At 46.4% G+C, this 27910-nt stretch overlaps 1 protein-coding gene across 3 annotated transcripts in view; it reads right to left on the reverse strand.

Annotated features, from left to right (window-relative positions):
* Nucleotides 1–27910, reverse strand: part of snx29 (sorting nexin 29) — a 621367-nt gene that overhangs the window by 35362 nt on the left and 558095 nt on the right. For 2 of the 3 annotated variants that reach the window (XM_072481809.1, XM_072481808.1), the window contains one exon: nt 26463–26602. In XM_072481809.1, the coding sequence (XP_072337910.1) occupies nt 26463–26602 (140 nt within the window). Of the gene's footprint in view, nt 1–24641; nt 26362–26462; nt 26603–27910 lie in introns of those variants that run through there. The other variant, XM_072481810.1, reaches the window with a different exon arrangement.

Here is a 27910-nt window from a genome sequence, read left to right on the forward strand (position 1 = left end):
CAGCGTGTTCCAGGCACCCACTACCCTCTGTGTAAAAAACTTGTCTTTTATATCTACTCTAAACCTTGCCCCTTGCACCTTAAACCTATGCCCCATAGTAATTGACCCCTCTACCCTGGGAAAAAGCCTCTGACTATCCACTCTGTCTATGCCCCTCATAATTTTGTAGACCTCTATCAGGTCGCCCTTCAACCTCCATCGTTCCAGTGAGAACAAACCGAGTTTACCCAACCTCTCCTCATAGCTAATGCCCTCCACACCAGGCAACATCCTGGTAAATCTCTTCTGCACCCTCTCTGAAGCCTCCACATCCTTCTGGTAGTGTGGCGACCAGAATTGAACATACTCCAAGTGTGGCCTAACTAAGGTTCTATACAGCTGCAACATGACTTGCCAATTTTTATACTCAATGCCCTGGCCAATGAAGGCAAGCTTGCCTTATGCCTTCTTGACTATCTTCTCCACCTGTGTTGCCACTTTCAGTGACCTGTGGACTTGTACACCTAGATCTCTCTGTCAAGACTCTTGAGGGTTCTACCATTCACTGTATATTCCCTACCTGTATTAGACCTTCCAAAATGCATTACCTCATATTTGTCCGGATTAAACTACATCTGCCATTTCTCCGCCCAAGTCTCCAAACGATCTAAATCCGACTGTATCCTCTGGCAGTCCTCATCGCTATCCACAATTCCACCAACCTTTGTGTCATCCGCAAATTTACTAATCAGACCAGTTACATTTTCCTCCAAATCATTTCTATATACTACGAACAGCAAAGGTCCCAGCACTGATCCCTGCAAAACACCACTAGTCACAGCCCTCCAATCAGAAAAGCACCCTTCCATTGCTACTCTCTGCCTTCTATGACTTAGCCAGTTCTGTATCCATCTTGCCAGCTCACTTCTGATCCCTTGTGACTTCACCTTTTGTACCAGCCTGCCATGAGGGACCTTGTCAAAGGCCTTACTGAAGTCCATATAGACAACATCCACTGCCCTACCTGCATCAATCATCTTTGTGACCTCTTTGAAAAACTCTATCAAGTTAGTGAGACACAACCTCCCCTTCACAAAATCGTGCTGCCTCTCGCTAATACGTCCACTTCCTTCCAAATGGGAGTAGATCCTGTCTCGAAGAATTCTCTCCAGTAATTTCCCTACCACTGACGTAAGGTTCACCGGACAGTCGTTCCCTGGATTATCCTTGCTACCCTTCTTAAACAAAGGAACAACATTGGCTATTCTCCAGTCCGCCGGGACATCACCTGAAGACAGTGAGGATCCAAAGATTTCTGTCAAGGCCTCAGCAATTTCCTCTCCAGCCTCCTTCAGTATTCTGGGATAGATCCCATCAGGCCCTGGCGACTTATCCACCTTAATATTTATCAAGACTCCCAACACTTCATCTTTTTGGATCTCAATGTGACCCAGGCTATCTACACACCCTTCTCCAGACTCAACATCCACCAATTCCTTCTCTTTGGTGAATACTCTCCTTCTATGAACCAGATTGGAGGGAGATCGTGAGGACCAAGCAGGCTCACCTGTCGCATTAAAGGTAAGTAAAAATGGCGTGGGTCACAAAGGTCGGCCGGCGTGGGTCACAAAGGTCGGCCGGTTGTTAAAAATGGTTCCTGTGGGCAGCACTGTGGCGCAGTGGGTTAGCCCTGCTGCCTCACGGCACCGAGGTCCCAGGTTCGATCCTGGCTCTGGGTCACCGTCCATGTGGAGTTTGCACATTCTCCCCCTGTTTGCGTGGGTTTCACCCCCACAGCCCAAAGATGTGCAGGATAGGTGGATTGGCCACGCTAAATTGCCCCTTAATTGGAAAAAATGAATTGGGTACTCTAAATTTATAAAAATAAAAAAGTGGGTCCTGGGAGGACCACAGTAAAGAAAATGAATGCATATCAAACATGGAACTCTAACAAATCAACCCCAAAAAATTAAATGTAGTTACAGCATTATGCTGTGTAACATATATTTCACAGGTAACATATTTAAGCATAAACTTATATTGAAGGTGGAACAGAGAAGGTTCACTAAATTGGTCCCAGTGATGAAGGGGTTGACAAATAATGAGAGGCTGAATAAATTGGGTTATATTCTCTGGAGTTTAGAAGGATGAGAAGCCATCTCACTGAAACATTGAAAGATTCTGAAGGGGTTTGATAGGGTGGACGCTGAGAGATTATTCCCACTGGTCGGAGAATCTAAAACACTGAGGCACAGTCTCAGGAGAAGGAGCTGATCATTTAAGACTGAGATGAGAAGAAATTACTTCATTTAAATGCTTGTGAATATTTGGAATCCTCTAAACCAAAGAGTGTGGATGCTCCATCGTTGAATATATTTAAGATTGGGATAGCCAGATTTCTCAGGGAATTAAGGAATTTGGGGAGAGTGCCGGAGGTGGAGTTGGATTCCTCGGTCAATCCTGATTATATTAAATGGCTGAGCAGGCTTGATGCGCCGTACGGTTTACTCCTGATCCTGTTTCTTGTGCTTCATATATATATCGGTCTAAAATATAAAGACAGGCACACAGCAAGCATAACATTCAAAAAGCATTTCGTGCTTTGAAAGAAAGCATAAACAGGCAATTATTTAGAGAAAGAAATTCCACGGAAAATGGAAATATCCCAACACAGCAGGAGAGTATCTGAAAGATCTGAGTTTTCTTGCCAATCACACGTTAAAACAATTAACAAAGTCATGGTGCTGTTCTGAAGCCTGAATAACAATTAGCATTGACTAACCTCATCCAGTGTTAAATTAACAGCTTTTACACTCTCTTGAAAGGGACAAAGCATAATTGTAACAGCAGAAAGATTATATAAATTTTCTCTCATCATATCAAGTGAATGAGAAATTAGCAGGTGTAAAGTAAAGTCTACGGCTGAGGGATGGGCTTTGGTTGAGAAACACGGAAGGATAGAGAACTTCCTTCCTTTCCCTTTTGTTTAAAAAAATATTTAATTTAAGGCATTTCCATATAAACAAACAAAAGCAGAACAATCAAACGACATTCTAAACAACCCACACCTGCTCCCATAATATCCTGGTTTCCCCATTTTAACCCCCCCCCCCCCCCCCCCATCGACCCCTCAAACCTCCTTAAAGAAATCAATAAACGTCTTCCACCTCCGGGTGAACACCAACCCCCCTCAAGATGAACCTGACCTTCTCCAGCCTCAGGAAATCTGCCAGGTCGCTCACCTATATTCCCGCTTTAGACAGCTCCAGGTCCTGCCACCTGAGCAAAATCCGTCTCCGGGCTATCAGCGAGGCAAAGGCCAAAACATCGGCCTCTCAATCAGGGAGGAAAAGGTCAAACCATCGGCCTCTCTTGCTTCCTTTTTCAAAAGCAGACTTCCTGCCTGGAAGCCAGTGTTTGACAGGCTTATCTGAATGGCAGACAAGGAAGACTTCAGAAAATGCCGCAGTTGAGGATTAGGTAGGTTTGTAGTTCTTGGGGGTAGAAATCCTGGGCTGGTAGGTAGGGGGAAGGCTGTATGTCATTAAGCATGTGATTGACAGGTCAAGGTGATGACAGGGGAGAGTTGGGGGGGGGGGAGGACACTGCAGGGCAACAGTCAAGGTGGGAGAGTCAAAGATTGCCAGGGGAGATCATGAAAACAGATGTTATGGAGTGTTCTAGAGTGTAAGTAAGTGTTCTATACTGTTACCGAGTAAGCAGCTTCCTATTTGATTATATACACATGGTAAGTGTGAGCATGTGCGAGTGACATCATCAATAGTGCACACTTTTAGTATTGCACGTGGGCTCTGTGTATAGTGTGTATAGCTGTCAATAGTTTCTGAAGCCATGCTGTACTTTAATTTTGATATTTTTATAAGTAAAGAAGAATGAACTTCCACAATGCATTCGATTACCGTTTTGTGGTCAAGTTACCATTTCTTTTTGGTGGCCAGGAGTAAACAGGAAAGAAAGATTTGAGGTGCACCAGGGCGACACTAAGGTTTGTATAGTGAGTCGCTAGTCTGCAATATGAACGGCAGCGAGAGCTCTAACCAGCGGGTTTCAGAGAATCCCTACCATAAGAACCATAGAATCATAGAATCCCTACAGAGCAGTAGGAGGCCATTCAGCCCACCGAGTCTGACTAACTCTCTGAAAGCACACTCTAGCTAGGCCCATACCCCCGCCCTAGCCCCATAACCCTACTTAACCTGCACATCTTTGGCCAGGAAGGGGCAATTTAGCATGACCAATCCATAACTTGCACATCTTTGGACTGTGGGAGGAAACTGGAGCACCCGGAGGAATCCCACACAGACACGGGGGGAACGTGCAAACTCCATACAGACGATCGGCCGAGGTCAGAATTGATCGTGGGCCCATGGCGCTGACAGGACGCAGTGCTAACCACTGTGTCACAGTACCACTTACCGTGAGTTTACTGATGAAAAACAAGTCACGGCATCATGGCTATGTCCAGGACTATCAGTGACATCATTGGGGGGGGGGGGGGGGGGGCTGGTGAACGGGACTAAAAACTGGTAAAGGTTGGGACACGTTTTTTTGGTGAATGGAATTGCAGATGAGGCGACAATACTCAATTCTCCTGAGTGCGTGGGGCAAAGACTTTCAAGCTAATGAGAAATTTAACAACACCACGGAAACTGGGAGACATTTCATCTACGGATTTAGTTGCACTCGTTCAAAATCACACAATCCTTATCCCTCAGTGATTGTCCAGGTTTTTAAATTCTACACTCACTTTTGTAAGGCAGGACAGTCGGTAGCTAACTTTATTGCTGAATTATGTCAGCTCTCTGAGCATTGAGAATTTGGGGCAGTATTAGAGGACATATTCTGGGACAGATTCATCTGTGGCATTAATGAAGACAACACATAGTGTTGCTTGTTGGGACAAGCCACACTGACTTTCCAGAAGGCTGTAGAGACTTCTCAGGGAATGGAAATGGCTGCCAGCAATGTAAAAGATATTTAAACGGCCAAAGGTGATGCACAGGCGGTTTCAGTGCATCAAGGTGGAAAATAGCCAACAAACAAGACGACGAAAGTTGTAGAATGCTTCAGGTATGGAGGAACACACTACGCAAATCATTGCAAACTTAGCAAGTGTGGGCATGCGCGAGTGATGTCATTGGTAGCGCGGGCATGTACGGGTTTTTAGTACTGCCACGAGGGGCCTGTGTATAACTACCGCTAGTTTCTGAATCCATGATGACTGTTATTTCAATCTTTTTGTAAATAAAGAATAAACTTTCACAACACGTTTGACAACCTTTTTGCGGTCAAGTTACCACAGCACGGTAGCACAAGTGGATAGCACTGTGGCTTCACAGCGCCAGGGTCCCATGTTCGATTCCCTGCTGGGTCACTGTCTGTGCGGAGTCTGCACGTTCTCCCCGTGTCTGCGTGGGTTTCCTCCGGGTGCTCCGGTTTCCTCCCACAGTCCAAAGACGTGCAGGTTAAGTGGATTGGCCATGATAAATTGCCCATAGTGACCAAAAAGGTTAGGATGGGTTATTGGGTTACGGGGATAGGGTGGAAGTGAGGGCTTAAGTGGGTCGGTGCGGACTCGATGGGCCGAATGGCCTCCTTCTGCACTGTATATTCTATGAATGAATATCAACAAATGAACTTGTTGAGCTGGGAGGAATCATTCCTGTTCCTCCGAGACCACAAGCAACGCTGTAAAGACACTTAATGGATGTAGGCTTTCTCACCTTCCTTTTACCTGACAACAGACTTCAAATGGGTTTGAGGTTTTAAAAATTGTTTCTCACCCGACCCCAACTCCCTTGTTCTGGGGTTTTAAATCCGTCCCTCAGTAACAATGGAACCCCCCCCCCCCCCACTCTGGTTTGTGCTCAAGATTGCAAATGCTAGAAAAACAACATATTTCTTCAAACAGCAGCTGGAACTGTGCTCAGTGATATTGGATTTATTCCCCTGGAGAATTAAAGATATTCAATGAAATCGGACTGACCTACCTATCCTCAGTTGATCAGCTTATTGCTGCGAGAACACATACAATGGGTGGTGCGACAATAATTCACAGCACATGAATAACAAGAGAAAGAAAAACAATAAAAAAATCATTTTTGAAGTAATGCACAACATGCATTTTCTACGGTGCTACAGAGAATACATTTCAGAAACAAGAACAGAAAATGCTGGACAAACTCAGCAGGCCTGACAGCACCTGTGGAGAGAGAAGGGAGCTTTGCTCAGATTCCAGCATCCACAGTCATTTGCTTTTCTATATTTCAGAATGCCTGATAAGGGTAAGTACAAAAACAGACAGCATTAAGGAAGAGCAGAATGGGGAATAGATGGAGTGGGTGTAGAACAAGCTCTTAAAATTTTTTTGAAAATAGGGATAGTGGCAAGGTGGATGTACGGACATCCATACGAACATGCAAATAGGCCACCCAGCCCTTCAAGTCTGCTCCGCCTTTCAATAATATCTTGGCTGACCTGATTGTAGCCGCAAACCCACATTCTTGCTTAACCCCCGAAAACCTTTCACCCCCTTGTTGAACAATAATCTGTCCACTTCTGCCTTAGAAACATTCAAAGGACCAGCTTCCTTTGCCTTTTAAGGAACAGAATTCCAAAGTCTCTCAACCCTCAGAGAAAAAAGTTTCCCCTTAACTCTATCTTAAATGAGCAACCCCTTATTTTTAAACAGTGGCCCCCCTTAGTTCTAGATTCTCCAACATGAGTATATCATGGTGCAGACACACACACTGATGGCCACACAGCGGGACCAATCAACACACACAACACCGCAGCCAATCACCAGTTAGAGCACACTCACTATAAAGACAGGGGGCATCAGAGTTCCCGCTCATTCGGGATGCAGCCTCTTAGAAGGACAGAGCTTACAGCTTACAGCACAGATCTTCACCATGTGCTGAGTGCATAGACTGGTTAGGACAGGCATAGGTCTTTAGTTTAATCTAGCATCGTGTTAACCCACAGTGAAAGTATGTTCAACAGTTTCTAACTTAATAAAATAGTGTTGCACTATTTTAAGTGTTGGTGGCCTGTATATGTTCCACGGATCCAGAGCACCCAACACATCAGAGGACACATCCTTTCCACAGCCACCCTGTCAATGCCCCTCAAGATCTTAAAGGTTTTGATCAAGTCAACATATAAGATTATGAAGGGAATAGACAGGATAGATGTGGGCAGGTTGTTTCCACTGGTGGGTGAAAGCAGAACTAGGGGGGCATAGCCTCAAAATAAGGGGAAGTAGATTTAGGACTGAGTTTAGGAGGAACTTCTTCACCCAAAGGGTTGTGAATCTATGGAATTCCTTGCCCAGTGAAGCAGTTGAGGTTCCTTCTTTAAACGTTTTTAAGATAAAGATAGATAGTTTTTTGAAGAATAAAGGGATTAAGGGTTATGGTGTTCGGGCCGGAAAGTGGAGCTGAGTCCATAAAAGATCAGCCATGATCTCATTGAATGGTGGAGCAGGCTCGAGGGGCCAGATGGCCTACTCCTGCTCCTAGTTCTTATGTTCTAAGTCACCTCTTACTCGTCTAAATTCCAGTGAATACATGACTAACCTCTCCAACTGTTCCTCATAACACAACCTTGTCCATTCCTGGTATTAGTCCAGTAAACCTTCTCTGAACTGCTTCTAACGCATTTACATCTTTCGTTAAATAAGGGGACCAATACTGTGCACAATACTCCAGATGTGGCCTCACCAATGTCCTGTATAATTGAAGCATAACCTGCTTACTCTTCTAACCAATTCCCCTCACAATAAATGCTCACATTCTATTAGCTTTCCGAATGGCTTGCTGTTAAAGGAAAGAGTCGCAAAGGAAGTTGCAATGTGTTTAAAGGATTACTACAGTGGTGGACAGGAGTGAATGGATGCCAGGAATCTTGAGGTGAAATGGTACCTTCAAGGGCTTTTGACTGGAGGGTGCAACTGAGGATCATGGAGCAAGGAAAGTGCTTTAATATGAAGATCAGGCCCAAAATCTTGAAATTAAGTAATTTGTGGCTGAATCAGGGCAAGGACAGGGTTAAATGGGAGTGCAGGTGAAGATGCAAATCATAAGAGACCCAACTTGTGTAAAGTGATCGCTGACACGGGGAGCTGCGCTGAGATCTGCAGATAAAGGTTTTGGCCAAACCTAGTGGCAGTGCGCACATAAAATGAAAGAGTTTATTTATGAAGAACCTTTCACAATTGCCGGATGTCCCAAAGCGCTTTACAGCCAACAAAGATTCATCTGAAGTGTCGGCACTGTTGGAATGTAGGACAAGCAGCAGCCAATTTGTGCACAGCAAGCTCCGGATAACGACCAGACAATCTGTTTTGTGATGTTGACCGAGGGACAGGTATTGTCCGGGACAAAGGAGGTAACTTCCCTGCTCTTCTCCAAAATAGTGCATGGGATCTTTTGTCTCCAGTGGATAGGGGGAGACAGAGCATCAATTTAGTGTCCCGTCAAACCCAAGACGGCACCTCTGACAGTGCAGCCCTCCCTCGGTCCGACGCAAGAGTGTCAGCTTTGATGTTTGTTCACAGTCCTGGAATGGTACTTGAACTCAGAATCTTCTGACTCAAGACCAAGTGTGCTACAAACTGACTCGCAGCTGACAACTAAAGTTTATTAGTGAGTAAGCTTTGCTTGGTAACACTGTTGATGACTCCTTCCAACATTTTGCTTATGACTGGGAGGAGAATAATAGGACAGCAATTTCAAGTTAGATTTGTCCTCTTTTTAGTCGCTAGACCTAGTAATAGGCAAATTTTAAGACCATAAGATATCGGAGCAGAATTCGGCCACTCGGCCCATCGAGTCTGTTCCGCCATTCGATCATGGCTGATATGTTCCTCATCCCCATTCTCCTGCCTTTTCCCCATAACCCCTTATTACTCAAGAACACCAGATTTGTGTTTGAGGTGCTGTTACCTACAGGGCTACAGACCAAGAGCTGGAAGGTGGAAATAGACAGAATATTTATTCCTTAGAACATTTAGCACACTGGGCTAAATCGCTGGCTTTTAAAGCAGACCAAGGCAGGCCAGCAGCACGGTTCAATTCCCGTACCAGCCTACCCGAACAGGTGCCGGAACGTGGCAACTAGGGGCTTTTCACAGTAACTTCATTGAAGCCTACTTGTGACAATAAGCGATTTTCATTTTCATTTCATTTTTCAACTCGGAGCAGGAGTAGGCAATTTAGCCTCTTGATCATTCTCCAGTGTTCAATACGATCATGACCGATCTCATCATGGCCTCAACTCCACCATCCTGCTCGTTCTCTGTAACCCTATAACCCATGACTAATTAAAAATCTGTCTAACTCCTCCTTAAATTTACTCACTGTCCCAGCATCCACCGCACTCTGGGGTAATGAATTCAACAGATACACAACCCTTTGGGAGAAGTAGTTTCTCCTCATCTCGGTTTTAAATTTGGTACCCCTTATCCTAAGACTATGACCTCTTGTTCTAGAATGCCCCACAAGAGGAATCATCTGCTCCACATCTACTTTCTCGATATCTTTTATCATCTTAAATACCTCAATTTGATCTCCCTTCATTCTTCTAAACTCTAGAGTATAGGCCTAAACTGTTAAATCTCTCCTCATACGGCAAACCCCTCATCTGTGGAATCAATCTAGTGAACTACTTCTGAACTGCCTTCAATGCCACATCTTTCCTCAAATAAGGGGACCAAAACTGTGCACAGTGCTCCAGGTGCGGTCTCACCAATGCCTTGTACAGTTGCCACAACACTTCCTTACCTTTATACTCTATTCCTTCAGCTATAAATGCCAACATTCCATTTGCTTTCTTTATTATCTGCTGTAACTGCACACTAGTCATCTGTGACTCATGCACAAAGGCACCCAACTCCCTCTCCACCGGAGCACCCCGAACACATTTAGATAATAAGTTGCCTTACCACTGTTCCGACCAAAATGGATGACCTCACACTTATCCACGTTAAACTCCATCTGCCACATTTTGGCCCACTCACCTAACCTATCTATATCCATTTGTAAGGTTCTTATTTCCTCATTGCAACTTACTGTCCCACCTACTTTTGTGTCACCTGCGAATCTGGCTATAGATCCTCCTGTTCCTGTATCCAAGTCGTTAATGTATATTGTAAATAGTTGGGGCCCAAGGACCAAACCCTGTGGTACACGGTAGCATGTTGGTTAGCACAATTGCTTCACAGCTCCAGGGTCCCAGGTTCGATTCCCGGCTTGGTTCGCCGTCTGTGCGGAGTCTGTACGTTCTCCCCGTGTGTGCATGGGTTTCCTCCGGGCGCTCCGGTTTCCTCCCACAGTCCAAAGATGTGCAGGTTAGGTGGATTGGCCATGCTAAATTGCCCTTAGTGCCCAAAATTGCCCTTAGTGTTGGGTGGGGTAACTGGGTTGTGGGGATAGGGTGGAGATGTGGGCTTGGGTAGGGTGCTCTTTCCGGGAGCCGGTGCGGACTCGATGGGCCGAATGGCCTCCTTCTGCACTGTAAATTCTATGATATTCTATGATACCCCACTAGTTACATCTTGCTAACCAGAAACAAACCCATTTATCCTGACTCTCTGCCTTCTCTCTGTTAGCCAGTCTTCTATCCAAGCTAATAAATTACCCCAATCCCATGCGATCTAACCTAGTGTGTAACCTTCTGTGTGGCACCTTATCAATCGTCTTCTGGAAGTCCAGATATACTACATCTAAAGGATCCACATTATCCACTTGCCTTGTTACATCTTCGAAGAACTCTGGCATATTAGTCAAGCATGATATGCTCTTCAGAAAACCATGCTGACTCTGATGGATAGCGTTTTGACTTTCCAAATGTCCTGATATTACTTCCTTAATAATGGATTCCAACAATTTCCCAGGAACAGATGTTAAATTAACTGGTCTGTAATTTCCTACATTTTGTCTGTTCCCTTTTTGAATAAGAGTGTTGCATTAGCATTTTTCCAATCCACTGAAAATTTTCCCGTGTCCAGGGAATTTTGTAATATTATAACCAATGGATCCACTATCTCTGCTACTACTTTATTTAACACCCTAGGATGTAGGCCATCAGGCCCTGGGGACTTGTCTGCCCTCAATCCCAAGAGTTTGTTGAGTACTGTTTCCCCATTGATGCTAATTGTTCCAAGTTCCACCCTTTCTATTACCTCTGAATTATCTGTTACTCTAGGGATGGTACTCGTGTCCTCCACCATGAAAATAGAGGCAAAATATTGATTTAGCATCTCCGCCATATGTGTTCCCCACTATTAACTCTCTGGGTTCATCTTCCAAGGACCAACATTCACCTTAGCGACTCTCTTCCACTTCATGTTCTTTGCTATCCTTTTTGATATTTTGCGCTAGCTTCCGTTCAATTTATCTCAGCACTTTTTATTGTTTTCTTAGTAACCCTTTGTATTTGTTTGAAAGTTTCCTAATCTTCCAGCCTGCCACTGACCTTTGCAACATGGTATACCTTAGTTTTTGTCTTTTTATTGTCCTTAACCCCCTCACTTAGCCATAGATTTTTTTTACCCTCTTTCTTTCTCTCTGGAATATATTTTAGTTTTGACCTCATCAGATAGATGCAAGTGTCATAGTTGCATTGGAATGGTTTGGTGAGTGGAATAGATAGTTTCGGTGCTGAGGTTAGATGCATTATAACAGATGTTGATAAGATTAATAGTTTCACTGTGTCCAATGCCGACATACACTTCTTAATATCATGTTGAATGAAATATGGGCTGGACACTGGAATCCATGACCGTGGGGATTCGGGAAAAGCTGAACGGAATTTTTAATTTGGGACTTTTGGTTGAAGATGTTTATGAACATTTGAGTTTTGTTTCTTGAATTCAACTATTAGGCTGTGCCATAGCTGAGTGTGTGATGTGAATAGAGCCTTCTCCCCTTATTATTTGCTAATGGCAATATAAAATATTAATTAGAACATTTAGAAAAGTATCTACATATTTTGCCTTTGGTATGCATATTGAAGGCTGATTTAACTTTTAATTTGGATGTATTTTTCTCAACAACTATGCTGTAAACAAGTTTCAAGCACCAATGTCAAATATCGCACAGTAAATCTTGTTAGTTTGCTGTAACAGTCTGTTCCTGTATCCTGCTCCCTGACCTATTATAATTCATGAGCCAAAACTCCCTGGGCAACCAGATCACTAATTAACAAATTCAAGCTTCACCGATTAAAAGGATATGAAAAGAATTCTTGATGAAAAACACAAGCAACAGGACACTCACCAGAATAAAGATAAGCCAGGTGATGCAGTGACACAGTGGGAAGGAGCACCAATAACCGGAGTGCTGGGGGTTAGGTTTCATTATGCGCTCTGTAATATTCTGTTTGCCAGGTGGGAACAATAATTCCTGGACTACTTTGGTGTGCCACCTGGCAGGAAGCTTACGGTAGCACTGGTGAGGCATTTAGATGTGTCAGTGCAGCAGCCAGGCCAGAGGGGGCTCAAACAGGAGGTTGCATCGTAAAAAATGCATTATATGATGCTGATATCTTTCGGAATTACTTTAAATCAAAGCGCGCATTACTAATCATCAGCTTTATGGAGGACTGCAATATTTTTGGAGCAAGATTTTTAAAAGTGCAGTAAACTTGTGCAGTTTGCTTTTGGTTTACAGAGAAAATGCAGAGAATGAAGTTCTGTGCAATTCCAGCAATCTATTACTTTCAGAATTAAAATTGCCACCATCCATGACATTGGCATGAGAGGAGATTGCACAAATTTTAGAAGTTAACGGTAATTAAATGCATTCAAGCTTTGCATACTAAAAATTAAATTCCTGTTCCGGTGGTGAAATACACGATCATAATGGTGAGTTGTTGAATATCGTGCAAGATGATATTTAGAAAAATAAGAACAAGGCGCAGGATTAGACAATTTCAGCCCACTCCGCCATTCAATACAATCATGGTTGATCGCATCTTGGCCTCAGCTCCACCTTCCTGCCCGCTCCCCATAATCCTTCACCCTGCTACTAATTAAAAGCCTACCTATCAGGGTGGCACGTGGCTATGGCGCCGAGGACCCGGGTTCGAATCCCGGCCCTGGGTCAGTCACTGTCCGTGTGGAGTTTGCACATTCTCCCCGTGTCTGCGTGGGTTGCACCCCCACAACCCAAAGATGAGCAGGTTAGGTGGATTGGCCACGCTAAATTGCCCCTTAATTGGAAAAAGAAATAATTGGGTCCTCTAAATTTATATTTAAAAAAAGCCTATTTATCTCCTCCTTAAATGTGTTTAGTGTTCCAGCATCTGCTGCACTCTGGATTCACAGATGTAGACACAGAGCCTGGGACTGCATGAGGTGCTGACAGCAACCAGCCAGCACCTGCAGGTTGGAGTAGTCCAACCTTGTGCAGAAGCAGGAGGCAGTGCCGAGAATACGTGCCACCCCGGCGAACATCGAACAGGTGAAATGAAATGAAATGAAAATCGCTTATTCTCACAAGTAGGCTTCAATGAAGTTACTAGTGAAAAGCCCCTAGTCGCCACATTCCGGCGCCTGTTCAGGGAGGCTGGTACGGGAATTGAACCGTGCTGCTGGCCTGCTTTAAAAGCCAGCGATTTAGCCCAGTGTGCTAAACCAGCCCCAGGGTGGCGTCCGCGGTGGAGGCCTCTAGGGGGTCGCTCCCCCAAGGCCTGGGGCACTCTGTGCGGGCAGTGGCTGAGGCACAGGACAAGTCTGCCCTGTCACAGGCAGCTATGTACCAAGACCACCTGGACATTGCTGTGGCGCTCCAGAGCTTGGCCCAGTCACAACGGGTTATGGCTGAGGGCACCGTCAGCATTGCCCAGGCGCTGGTTGACCTGCGCCAATCCCAGAGGGGGTGGCAGTCACTGAGTGATGTGGTACAGTTCCACATGGAGGTGGCCCAGTCCCTGTGCTTCATGGCTGCGAGCATGGAGACCTGGTTGAGACGAGAGCGGGCCTCCAGGATTGGCAGCGACAGGGAAGCCCCAGGAGTTTGCAGCGGTTGCGTCCCCATCCCACGGAGTAGCCCAGGGGACATCAATGCCCCTGTTGTAATGAGGTACCTGTACCTTTGAGGGGAGATGTATTAAACTGCTGTCAATCAGTGTTATCTCAAAAGGATTGTATTCAGTCTGCAAGCAGTAGCGACAGAGATCAGATTACCTGGACATAGTCTCCCCAATAACTCAATCTGGATATAGTCTTACCTTCAAATAAACAAGCCACAATATTGTTTCACCAACCCGTGTTGCGTGTTTAGCACATCAAAGTCTAAGAAAGTAGCAGCGACCACCTCAACTTTCACACATTCTCTGTAGATGTCTTGAATTTCTTTCATTTTGTTTTATTCCAGTCTCATATTAATATCACTTCAATCATTGAATTATCATACTGTTCCATTTAAGGACTGTTCAGATCATTTTACTTTATTGATTTTTTTACACTTCATTAACTTTGATCCGCTCATGTCAAAATTTAATTTGTCCTTACCTTCTGTAGCGCACAATGACTTACGCGAGACGAGAAGTGATGAAGTCTATCTAGGCTTTATTAAGCAAGACTTGTTCCCCAGCAGCTCAGTAACAGAATGAGGCTGCGGGGAGAACTTGAGCTCTTATACTCCACCTTCAGGGCGGAGCCAGAAGTCGGCAGATCCAACCAGGACCCGGGACCTGTCAGCCAATAGCCTCTCGGCTTCACAGGTACCATATTACCCCTAATACATACCACCACATTCACCCCTTGTTAAAAAGGAACCCGGCGGGGTGGTGGTTCGCATGGTGGTAGGGGTTTACAAGGCTGGCCCTGGAACAAATTTCGAACTGTGGCTATACATATTTAGCCCAACATTTAGCTATGTACAAGTTTGTCAGAACTATTCGCAATAAGGAGAAAAAAAATTATTTTACGACAAAATTCTTGCTTTCTTGGTGTCACGCGGATTCCACGAGTCGAGCGGGCAGTCTGGTCTTCCTCGTCGATCGCCTCAGCCCCGGTGGTGGTGCAGGTGCTGGCTCGGGCGCTGTCGTCTCCGGGAGCGTTGCGCTGTTTGTTCCTGTTTTACTCCTGGGCGGGCACGGGAGGAGGACCGATCCCCCTGGGAAGGGGGCGGTCGTGGGGTGCGCCGGTGGCAGGGAGGGGGTGATCGGTGTTGGGGGTGTGTGTGTGTTGCCGGCGGGCGCCAGGTCCCGCAGGGAGACCGTGTCCTGTCGGCCGTCGGGGTACGCCACATAGGCGTACTGCGGGTTCGCGTGGAGAAGGTGAACCCTCTCGACCAACGGGTCCGATTTGTGCGCCCGCACATGTTTCCTGAGCAAGATGGGTCCTGGGGCTGCCAGCCAGGTCGGCAGCGACGTTCCGGAGGAGGGCTTCCTAGGGAAGACAAGGAGGCGCTCGTGAGGCGTTTGGTTAGTGGTGGTACACAGCAGCGACCGGATGGAGTGGAGAGCATCCGGGAGGACTTCCTGCCACCGGGAAACTGGGAGATCTCTGGACTGTAGGGCCAGTAGGACGGTCTTCCAGACCGTGCCGTTCTCCCTCGCGACCTGCCCGTTCCCCCGGGGGTTGTAGCTGGTCGTCCTGCTCAAGGCAATGCCCTTGCTGAGCAGGAACTGACGCAGCTCGTCACTCATGAAGGAGGACCCCCTGTCGCTATGGATGTATGCGGGGAAGCCGAACAGTGTAAAGATGGTGCCCAGGGCTTTAATGACCGTGGCCGCTGTCATGTCGGGGCAGGGAATGGCGAAGGGGAAATGGGAGTACTCGTCCACCACGTTTAGGATGTATGCGTTGCGGTCGGTGGAGGGTAGGGGCCCTTTGAAATCCAAACTGAGGCGTTCAAAGGGGCGGGAAGCCTTGATCAGGTGCGCTCTATCCGGCCTGAAAAAGTGCGGTTTGCACTCTGCGCAGATGTGGCAGTTCCTGGTGACTGTACGGACCTCCTCAACAGTGTAGGGGAGGTTGCGGGACTTTACAAAATGGTAGAATCGAGTGACCCCCGGGTGGCAGAGGTCCTCGTGGAGGGCTTGGAGGCAGTCTATTTGTGCGTTGGCACATGTGCCGCGGGATAGGGCATCGGACGGCTCGTTCAGCTTTCCGGGACGATACAAGATCTCATAGTTATAGGTGGAGAGCTCGATCCTCCACCTTAAGGTCTTGTCATTCTTAATTTTGCCCCGCTGTGCATTATCGAACATGAAGGCTACCGACCGTTGGTCGGTGAGGAGAGTGAAACTCCTGCCGGCCAGGTAATGCCTCCAATGTCGCACAGCTTCCACTATGGCTTGGGCTTCCTTTTCCACTGAGGAGTGGCGGATTTCTGAGGCGTGGAGGGTCCGGGAGAAAAAGGCCACGGGTCTGCCCGCTTGGTTAAGAGTGGCCGCCAGAGCTACATCGGATGCATCGCTCTCGACCTGGAAGGGGAGGGACCCGTCGATGGCGCGCATCGTGGCCTTTGCGATATCCGCTTTGATGCGGCTGAAGGCCTGGCGGGCCTCTGTCGACAGGGGGAAGGTAGTGGACTGTATTAGCGGGCGGGCCTTGTCTGCGTACTGGGGGACCCACTGGGCGTAATATGAAAAGAAGCCCAGGAAACGTTTCAGGACTTTGGAGCAGTGGGGGAGGGGAAATTCCATAAGGGGGAGTATGCGTTCGGGGTCGGGGCCTATCACTCCATTGCGCACTACGTATCCCAGGATGGCCAAATGGTTTGAGCTAAAAACGCATTTTTCCTCGTTATATGTGAGGTTCAGGGCGTTAGCGGTCTGGAGGAACTTTTGGAGGTTGGCGTCGTGGTCCTGCTGATCGTGGCTGCAGATGGTTACGTTGTCGAGATACGGGAACGTGGCCTGCAGCCCGTGCTGGTCAACCATTCGGTCCATCTCCCGTTGGAAGACCGAGACCCCGTTTGTGACGCCAAATGGGACCCTTAGGAAATGGTATAGCCGCCCGTCTGCCTCGAAGGCGGTGTACTTGCGGTCACCTGGGCGGATGGGGAGCTGGTGGTAGGCGGACTTGAGGTCCACGGTGGAGAAGACCTTGTACTGGGCAATCCGATTGACCATGTCGGATATGCGGGGGAGAGGGTACGCATCTAGCTGCGTGTGCCTGTTGATGGTCTGACTATAGTCTACGACCATCCTCTGCTTCTCCCCGGTCTTCACGACTACCACCTGGGCTCTCCAGGGACTATTGCTGGTCTGGATTATGCCTTCCTGCAGCAACCGCTGGACTTCAGACCGGATAAACGTCCGGTCCTGGGCGCTGTACCGTCTGCTCCTAGTGGCGACGGGTTTGCAATCCGGGGTGAGGCTTGCAAACAAGGACGGCGGTTCAACCTTGAGGGTTGCGAGGCCGCAGATAGTGAGTGGGGGTATTGGGCCGCCGAATTGGAATGTTAGGCTCTGGAGGCTACACTGGAAGTCTAATCCCAGTAATGTGGGCGCGCAGAGTTGGGGAAGGACGTAGAGCCTGTAGTTCTTAAACGCCCTCCCTTGCACCGTTAGGTTCGCGATGCAGAACCCTTTGATCTCCACTGAGTGGGATCCTGCAGCTAGGGAAATCTTTTGCGTGCTTGGATGGATGGACAGAAAACAGCGTCTTACCGTATCTGGGTGAATAAAACTTTCCGTGCTCCCGGAGTCGATCAAGCATGGCGTCTCGTATCCGTTGTTGTCGTCGTTTGGAGCGTCCGGGGCTGCGATTGATTCAGTGTCACCGAAGCCAGTCGTGGCAGTAGTGTCGCAGCGTTTTCTTCGGACCCCGTGGAGCCGTCTATGCTGGGGTCCTTTGTTGTCAACCAAGATGGCGGCATCCATGAATCGCACGCAGTCGGGGGTGGACAAAATGGCCCCCCCATGAATCGCACGCAGTCGGGGGTGGACAAAATGGCCGCCCCCATGAATCGCACGTGGCTGGGGGGTCACAAGATGGCGGCGCCCATCCTTCCCTCGTGGTGTCGGCCCGCGGGTCGCACATGGGATGCTGGGGGGGTTGGGATGTGTTGTCCTCGATCTTCTCCGGGGATTGCGGCGACCCCCCGGGACCGGCACACTGCCGCGTAATGGCCCTTTTTGCCGCAGCTTTTACAAGTAGCTGCGCGGGCCAGGCAGCGCTGCCGGGGGTGTTTCGCCTGCCCGCAAAAGTAGCAGCGTGCCCCCCCCGGAATGGTCTGGTGCTCTAACCGCGCAAGCTTGGGGGGGGGGGTGCCTGGAAGTCGGTCGCGACGGGGGTCCACGGATCCCAAGGGGCTGCCGCGCGGTCGGGGCCGTAGGCGCGGGCGTTTTGGGAGGCCACATCAAGGGAGGCCGCAAGGACCCGTGCCTCTGAGAGTCCTAGCGATTCTCTTTCTAAAAGTCTCTGACGAATTTGGGGAGAGTTCATACCTGCCACGAATGCATCTCGAATTAGCAGGTCCGTGTGCTCGATCGCGCTCACCGGCGGGCAGTTGCAGTTTCGTCCAAAAATCAGCAGCGCGCCGTAGAATTCATCGAGCAATTCTCCGGGAATTTGCCGTCTCGTCGCGAGTTGGAGACCTGGTTTACGGGCCGAATGTAGATGCCCTTCAGCAACGCGAGCGCCGTCGGGAAATCCTCCGTGTCTTCTATAAGCGAGTAAATCTCCAGGCTTACCCTCGAATGCAGGACCTGCATTTTCTGCTCTTCCGTGATCCGGCCGGGGACGTTCGAAGGTAGCCTTCGTAGCATGCTAGCCAGTGTTTGAACACGGCTGACGGGTTTGCTGCATGGGGGCTGATCCGCAGGCACTCCAGGGTGATCCGGAGCTCCATAGTCTTTTAAGCTCGCTTAATAAATTGTAGCGCACAATGACTTACGCGAGACGAGAAGCGATGAAGTCTATCTAGGCTTTATTAAGCGAGACTTGTTCCCCAGCAGCTCAGTAACAGAATGAGGCTGAGGGGAGAACTCGAGCTCTTATACTCCGCCTTCAGGGCGGAGCCAGAAGTCAGCAGATCCAACCGGGACCTGTCAGCCAATAGCCTCTCGGCTTCACAGGTACCATATTACCCCTAATACATACCACCACACCTTCCAACATGCCAAGTTGCCTGTTCTCTCCACACATGCTGACTGACCTATTGAGTATTTGCAGCATTTTCTGCTTTTGTTTAAATATTTCATATAAACAGAACACAGAGTATTTTACTGCAGCATTTATTCCTCTTAAAAATAATGGATTATTTAATTATATCCTATTCATCTATGGGATTAAATACAGCATCATTTTTCTCATAAGCATCCACTATGACAATTTTGAATGCTTATTGTAAAGCTTATTTCATTGCTAACTGCAACAGACAGCTGAAGAGGACTTAAGACAGTTTGGTTTTAACATAACGTGGTGTTTCACATTGCCCGGACACAGGAGCAGGAAAATAACCCTGCAGATGAACAATCAATGTGGCACTTGTCACATTTTTGATGCTGACTGGAGGAGGTATAATTACAGCTGTAATGGTGGATGAGAATCTAGTCTAAGCCTTGATCATCCTCCACGCATTGCTCAGCTACTGTATGAATGTTGATATTACTCAGCTGTTGGTTTATCATATCTCTTGGGCACAAATCACTCCCTGCTGTCAGAATTAGGTCATGGATTAGTCAAACCTTTCCCCAGTTCAAAGTCATCCATTTAGGCTCCAACAAGAACTTTCATTGCCCTGGCACCGGTTCTATCCCCCTTCTGGACCAGTGACTCGGGTTGAACTAAGTCTGTGCAAAATCTTGGCACCTTATTCAACTCAGATTGAAATTCAAACCCAGTGTTTCTAATCCCTGCAATACTGCCACCTCTACACCAACTGCTGTCTTTCTCACACTTTTGGCATCTTCAGTTCTTCAATGTCCTTGTCACTGATCTGTGATCATCAAATTCCAAATCATCAACATTTTATTGTTGCTGATGACTGAAAAGAGGCAATTATCCAGCTGATTCTATTGTCTGTAATGTAACCACCCGTTAGAATTCAGTGAGTACAGTCCAGGGGCAGGATTTACTGTGCAACTCGCCGGCAGACGGTGACCCCCTATTGATCACAAGGGGTTTCCCGTTGTGTGCGCCTCTCGGCACCGGGAAACCCGCGGCGGGGGTGCACTGTTGACGGGGCTGGAAGATCCCGCCGGCGCGAATAGCCTGAAAGTTCAAGCCTATGTGTATTGTATGTGTACAAGTAGCTTTGCTCGTCTCCTCTAAACAAATAGTCAATGGGGAAAGGATATGACTGTAAATGATATCACTGTAAATGTAACTTGCCTGTTCACAATGACGATGGGCGGGATTCTCCGGTCTCCGGCGTCAAAATCGTGTTCGGCGATCGGCCGGAGAATCCATATTGGCGCTGAAATCGGAGGCAGTGCCGCTTTTGTGATGCTCCGCCCCTACAAAATGGTGTCCTCTGAGAGTATGCCGCATGCCGTCGGGACAGCCTCAGGACATTACCTGAGGCCCTCCCCCGATGCTCCGCCCCCGATGGGCCGAGTTCCCGACGGCGTGGGTTGCGTGTGGTATTTATTTTTGGGAACTCAGTATGGTGGCTGCGGATTAAGTCCAGCGTCGCCATGGGAAGGGGGGGGGGGGGGGAGAGCCGATCCGCGGGCAGGGGGGGCTTTGGCTGGGGCACTGGTGGGGGTTGGCGAGCCTGGCCAAAGGTGGTTACTATTTAGCAGGCTGGGTCCGCGCGTGGCCGGCGCCATGTTGCCGCAGACGCCGCCGTGTACATGCGCGGCCACGGACCCGGCATTTCTCCGGCCGTATCCACAGCTAGAGCCAGGGAAACAGCCAAAACCTCTTCAATCTATCATCATATCCCTGGACTCAGTCTTGAAATTCTCCTCTGTACTCTCCCCAATGGCTTCACATCCTTCCTCAAGTATGGGGCCAGAACTGGATGCAGTCTCCATGTGAGACCTAACTAATGACTTATACAAGTTCAATATGACCTCCTTACTCTTGTACTCAATGTCCCTATTAATAAAGCCTGAGATACAATACACCTTATTAACTGCTCACTCAACATTCCCTGCCAACTTCAATGGCTTATGTACAAATACACTGAGGTCCCTCTGTTTCTGCACCTCCTTTAGATTTTCTCCCTTTTTTTTACACCGTCAAAATGAATCACCTCACAGTTCTCTGCATTGAATTTCATCTGCCACTTGTCTGCCCAATCCACCAACATGCCTATGTCCTTCTGAAGTTCAAAACTAAACTCAGCAGTTGACAATATTTCCAATTTTGATATAATCAGCAAATTTTGAAATTATGCCCTGAACACCACAGTCTGGGTCATTAATGTATATCAGGAAGGGCAAGGGTCCCAAAACTGACCTCTGGGGATTTCCACTACAAACCTCCCTCCAATCTGAAAAACAACCATTTATCACCACTCTCTGTATCCTGTCATTCAGCCAATTTCTTATCCAAGCATCTACTTTCCCAATTATTCCATGAGCTACAATTTCGTTCACAAGCCTGTTGTGTGGCACTGTACCAAATGCCTTTTTTTAAATCCATATACACCACATCGGCAGTGATGTCCTTATCAACCTTCTTTGTTACCTCCTCAAAACCCTTCAGCAGCTTAGTTAAACATGATTTTGCCTTATGGAATCTATGTTTGCTTTCCTTAATTATCCTGTTCTTGTCTCAGTGACTATTGATTTTGTCCCAGACAATAGTTTCCAGAAGTTTCCCTGCCACGGAAGTCAAACTGACTGGTCTGTAGTTGCTGGCTTTATCCTCCCTTTTTGAACAAATGTGTTAAATTTGCAATTCTCCAGTCCTCTAGCACCACCCCTGTGTCTGAGGAAGATGGGAAGATTATCATTAGAGCCTCTGTAATTTCCACTCTAACTTCCCTCAATACCCTTGGATGCATCCCAAATAGCTGCCAAATAGTGACCCCCTTTGGCCAGGCTCACCACCCGCGGACCACCCCCCACCAGCGACCCCAGCCCCAGCCAAAGCCCCCCCTGCCCGCGGATCGGCTCATCCCCGACTGTGGCGGCGCTAGACTTAGTCTGCAGCCGCCACGCCGGGTTCCGAAACAAAATAGCACACGCGCCCCACACCGTCGGGAACACAGCCCATCGAGGGCGGAGCATCAGGGGAGGGACTCAGATAATGTCCTGAGGCAGTCCCGACGGCGTGCGGCGAATTCTGCGAGTACTCCATTTTGGAGGTGGCGGAGCATCGCAATAGCGGCTTAGCCCCTAATTTCGGTGGCCAACGGGGATTCTCCGGCTGATCGGTAAACTCGATATCGGCGTCGGAGACCAGAGAATCCTGGATATTTATAAGCTGCCATGCAGTCATTTTATTTGATAGTAAATGGAAAATGAAATGAAAATCGCTTATTGTCACGAGTAGGCGTCAATGAAGTTACTGTGAAAAGCCCCTAGTCGCCACATTCCGGCGCCTGTTCGGGGAGGCTGGTACGAGAAATGAACCGTGCTGCTGGCCTGCCTTGGTCTGCTTTAAAAGCCAGCGATTTAGCCCCGTGTGCTAAACCAGCCCCTCCACCCCAATGGGTGAAATAACATAACTTGAACAATTTGGTTGGGTGCTGCATTGGCACAGGGGCACACCAGACTAGTTGTTGGCTTTGTGTGCCAGTCTTCCCAAGCTCCAACTGATCCTTGACCCCACTCCAGGCCCAATTCACGCATCTCTCATTAATTAGATGGTGTTTTAAAACCTGAAAACCAGCAAGATCGAAATTCGGCTCCAAGGTTGCCGATTTTGAGATGTTACTTGTACCATATTTTTGGTCCTTAAACTGTCTGCATCTCCATCGCATTACATAACCCTTGGGAATAGCTTATTCTTTGCAAAGATTCCATTATAATTGCACAGCAAATCTTAACATTGATTAATGATTAATATTGATCCAACACAATAGTTTTAAAAAGTTTGTGATAAGATGATTCATGCGATAATATTTATTCTAAATCCACCAGAGATTAAATATATGACAGAGAATGGATGAGCCTGGGAAAAAATGATAAACTACAATAAATTACAAATCAATTGTATGTCACAAAATTAATAATCTGAAGTTGTGTTTATCATAATTTATATTACATTTACTTTGCTATCAATTTATTCTATCTTTCTAAACGTCAAGATTATAGTTATTGTGGCAAAATAATTATGAGAACACATCTTTAATCCCTTTGAATAAACTGAGCGTTAGCTTTAAAAAAGTTATTGTGAAGAATACTACAAACATACTGCTACAAACACTTTGTTGAGAAGGGGTGGTATTTTCAGGAGAGGTAGATGAAAGAAAGTAATGTTGTACTAATTAGAGGTTCTAGAGATGGTGACATTGGGAAGGGATGGGGGAAATTCACAATAAGCTCTAAATTGAACAGACTCTTCATACTTACTCCTTTTATTTTTAGGAAGTTGAATACTGAAAATTGAGCATTGCTGTCCTTCTATCTTTCTTAATCCTGTGACAATCTGAATTCTTTTGTCACAAATAAAGAAGGAAGAATCTGTACTTTACATCGAGTCTTTCACATTCAAAAGACATCCAAGAGCATTTGAAATAAAATGAATTTGTTTTGCAATCAATTGCATGGTTGTTACGTAGTCAGATGTGATAACCAATTTGTGCACAAGGCCACAAAACACTAAATAAGATACATTACAGCTTAATTTCTTCCTAGTGATTTTGGCTGAGGGATAACGTGAGGAGAGAGCTCCCTGCTCTTCTTTGGACAGTGCCATTGAATCTCTGTCAACCTGGACCTCGGTTTGTTATCTCATTTGAAGGACAACAGCTCCAACAGTGTAACACTCTGACAGCACACGACTAGACTTTGTACTCAAGTCTTGAATTGGGACTCGGGTCCGTCACCTCTGAAAGAGGCAAGCAGAATAACAACAATCTGACATTGACCAGTCCTGACATAACAGCGCAACAAGTTTCCTGTGGTCTTAGTAGTGATAAATATCACAGCCTTAAGTTTTGTTTTTATTAATAATTTTTTCCTCATCACAAACTAAAGAAAAATTTTTGTCAACTGTGGTTTGCACACTATTTAAGCAATTAGGCTTCTTCAGGATTCCTTCTCAACAGAAGCTTTGGTGGTCAGTTTTAAAAGTTACTCTATACTAACGATTCCTATTTGTACTTGACTACAGATCCTGTAATTGCATTGCATAAACATTCCACTTGATTATTGCTGAAAAAAGAGACACGACATGCTGTCAAAGCTTGTCGTCGTGCACTCATCAGGTCAAATGCAAAATGCCAAATTTTAAAGGGAGCAACAATTAAGCTGTATGAGAAAAGGGTATTGATTGGTTGGCAAGTCAACAAGAGTGGGAGAACAATTGCTCCCTGGTGCATTTGTCATGGCCAATTTGTCGGCTAATCAGAACCAACTTGTCAACTAATCAGCACCCTTTTCTTATCGAGCATAAATTGTTTTTCCCTTTGAAATTTGGTATTTTTGTTTCTGTCCTGATTAGTGCAAGATGAAAAGCTTCAACAGCATTTAAGTTCTGTACTTCCAAGTAAACTTTTGAGTTATTGTAGGTACGGGCCTTTAGCCCTTTATTAAGAGTACATGCGTGGTTTACATTAAATAATCAACATAATACATTAATCAAATTGATAAGCAGAACCATTTTTAAACCAACCCTTCCAAACAAGAGTTCTATTACTTGAAATATTCATGGTTTAAAAGAAAAGGTCAAAATAAACGAATAAGGTACTCAACACCAATAAATCATGTGGTTGGATCACTCAAGGATTAATTTTACTCAGAAAAACCAAGTCTCCAACATATATCCTCGATTAGCTTGGTGAAGTCGCAATATACTTAATTGATAAGACAGAGAAAAGTAAAAGTAAGGGCTTGGCTTTTAAATTATTTATCATGTAAACTACAGAGCACAAACCAAGTCCACATGCAACTTAATAAATACTTACAATTAATGTATGGTGACTATTTATTGGCTGGCCCCTATACACAGGAACATAGGAATTAGGAGCACAAGTCGGCCATTCAGCCCCTCGAGCCTGCTACGCCATTCGATCAGATCATGGATGATCTCTTCCTGGTCTCAAATCCATCTTCCTACCTGTTCCTCATATCCCTTTATCCCGCTTTTTTAAAATCAGAAATATATCTATCTCCTTCTTGAAACCGTTTAATGACTCAGATTCCACCGCTCTATGGGACAACGAGTTCCACAAATTCACCATCCTCTGCGAGAAGTAGTATTAAAAAAATCATTGATGAATTGCCTATACTCCGATGGTCAACACGTCAACATTTTATGTAAGAAATAAAACCTCAGTAAGGCTAGAAGCAAAACATATAACCTGACAGGATGAGACAGAGGACATGACTTCAATGTTAAATGCCATAGTCCTCGACAGTTATTATTACTAAAGGTGATAATTAATGTTTCAGCTCACTTATTTCTATCTTATGTTTCTGTCAGCTCTTAGTCCCCGAATTTCGCAAAAAAAGATGCGCTGGCATTTATTGTCACCACTAGTTTAACACACAGTTGTTCACGGCTTCAAACGTTATTTATTACTTCAGAAATCATTTGTATAACACATGCAGCAAACTGGGACGACAGTAGGGCCTGGCACCAATAGTGTAAACTTCATTTGTCTGAGTTTTAGGTCATAACATGCAGTAAATGAGAATATGGACTGTTCCACTGTAGGTGAAGCAAGTAGGAAAAGTCTGTTGTATTGCAGCATGTCTGCTGTACTCCTATCTGAATAGGTTCTGTGAAACTGGCAGAAAGACACGAGTCTTGTGAATAAATGGGACAAAATCATCCACTTTCTATGGAGGAAATCGAAATACGACCATAAGACCATAGGAGCAGAATGAGGCCATTCGGCCCATCGAGTCTGCTCCACCATTCAATCATGGCTGATATTTTTCTCATCCCCATTCTCCTGCCTTCTCCCCATAACCCTTGATTCCCTTATTGATCAAAAACCTATCTATCTCTATCTTAAAGACACTCAGTGAATTGGCCTCCACAGCCTTCTGCGGCAAAGAGTTCCACAGATTCACCACCCTCTGGCTGAAGAAATTCCTCCTCATCTCTATTTTGAAGGATTGTCCCTTTAGTCTGAGATGGTGTCCTCTGCTTCCAGTTTTTCCGACAAGTGGAAACATCCTCTCCACGTCCACTCTATCCAGGCCTCGCAGTATCCTATAAGTTTCAATAAGATCACCCCACATCCTTCTAAATTCCAACGAGTACAGACCCAGAGTCCTCAAACGTTCCTCATACGGCAAGTTCTTCATTCCATGAGTGACTGGAGAGCACTAGTGAATACAGAATATATTCCAAACAATTACCCAACTATTGGATATTCTCTAAATAAGGTATAGGTATGTCCTGTTAAAAGAAAGAGCAACATACTTACACACAAAATGGCAGCAGATGCGTTAGGGTCGCTTTTTTAGGATTGGATGTGAACTCTGGAAGTGTTTGTATAATTTTGTTCATTATGTTTCTCAGGTACTCCTGGAGACGTTTGCGACGTTCCTCCACAAACTTTGCGTCCTTAAAAACATGATAAAACAAAAATAACATTCCTGACAATCTCGACTCTATTTCAACACAGCTATGTTACATGGCTGGAATTAAGCCAATGATGCTTTGCAGCGCAATACTATTTAGCAGCCATTACTGCACCTTCTTCTTCAAGGTATTAACCTGTGTTATAAGGCACACCTCCATGGCAATACTGAGAGTGAAAATATTCTTCAGTGTTTTCCTCAGGTTACCACCTATTTTTCCACTTGCACTTTGTTGTCAATAAAACTCTTTAGTAATATCTGTGCGCTTGTAAAATAGCTTGAGAAATAATTTAATCTAAGAACTGAAATGCTGAGCCTTACAAAGAGATATGGCAGATGCTGCCTCGCATAGCAGCAAATGTGAAGGATTCAAATCAGAACTAGAACAGATTTAAACCGAACGAAACTCCAATGAAGAATCAGGATCGGCTGGAAAAGGCTCCAGTGTTTCCATGAATACTTGAAAAACGGCAACAACTTCGGACACAATTTTAACTCTCCCTGAACAGGTTAAAATCAGGCCCAGAAATATTTTGGTATTATATTATGCTTTGGAAAACATTGTACATTAGACACAGTGACACGTTTACACAATCCGGTGCACACGGCGCCAATCCCATTCCACCAGGTGTATAATGGGAAAGGCCCAAAGGTTTTTCGCGCCCAGCGGATCGCGAAGCACCTGACTCTCTACATCCAGCGCGATCTGGATCACACCCTCACTGGGCAAGACCCAGATAATTATGTGCAGTCAGTGTGAGGAAGCATTCACAGGCCGCACCGGCGAGTCCTCACTCAGGCGCAGATTAGTACTGGTCTCCACAAATGGAGACCAAGCATGATGGCCATGCCGGGGGGGCTTGGAGGCCATCAGAACTTCCTGGGTGGTCAGGGACAGGGCAGGACACTGCCCTGGTAGTGCCCCAGCACCCGGGCAGTACCAACCTGGCACAATGGCAGTGCCAACCTGGCACAATGGCAGGGCCAACCTGACATCCAGGCAGTGCTAACCTGGCACAATGGCAGTGCCAATCTGGCACAATGTCAGTGCCAATCTGGCATTGCAGGGTGGCAGGCTGGCACTGCCAGGGTACCCAGATGGCACCAGCAGTGCCAGGGCACCACCCTGCCCAAAGGGCATGCACCCAGAGGCCTCCAATCCCCTGGGAGACCCTCACGAATGCCGCTCTGCCTGGTCCCCGTTTGTGGAGACCAGTGCTGATCAGCACTCGCACAAGGTTTCCAAGACGAAGAGGATGAATCCCAAAGCCTCAGGTACCTCGGGATTCTG

The sequence above is a fragment of the Scyliorhinus torazame genome, chromosome 17, assembly GCF_047496885.1.
Source record: "Scyliorhinus torazame isolate Kashiwa2021f chromosome 17, sScyTor2.1, whole genome shotgun sequence".
NCBI classification, from domain to species: domain Eukaryota; kingdom Metazoa; phylum Chordata; class Chondrichthyes; order Carcharhiniformes; family Scyliorhinidae; genus Scyliorhinus; species Scyliorhinus torazame.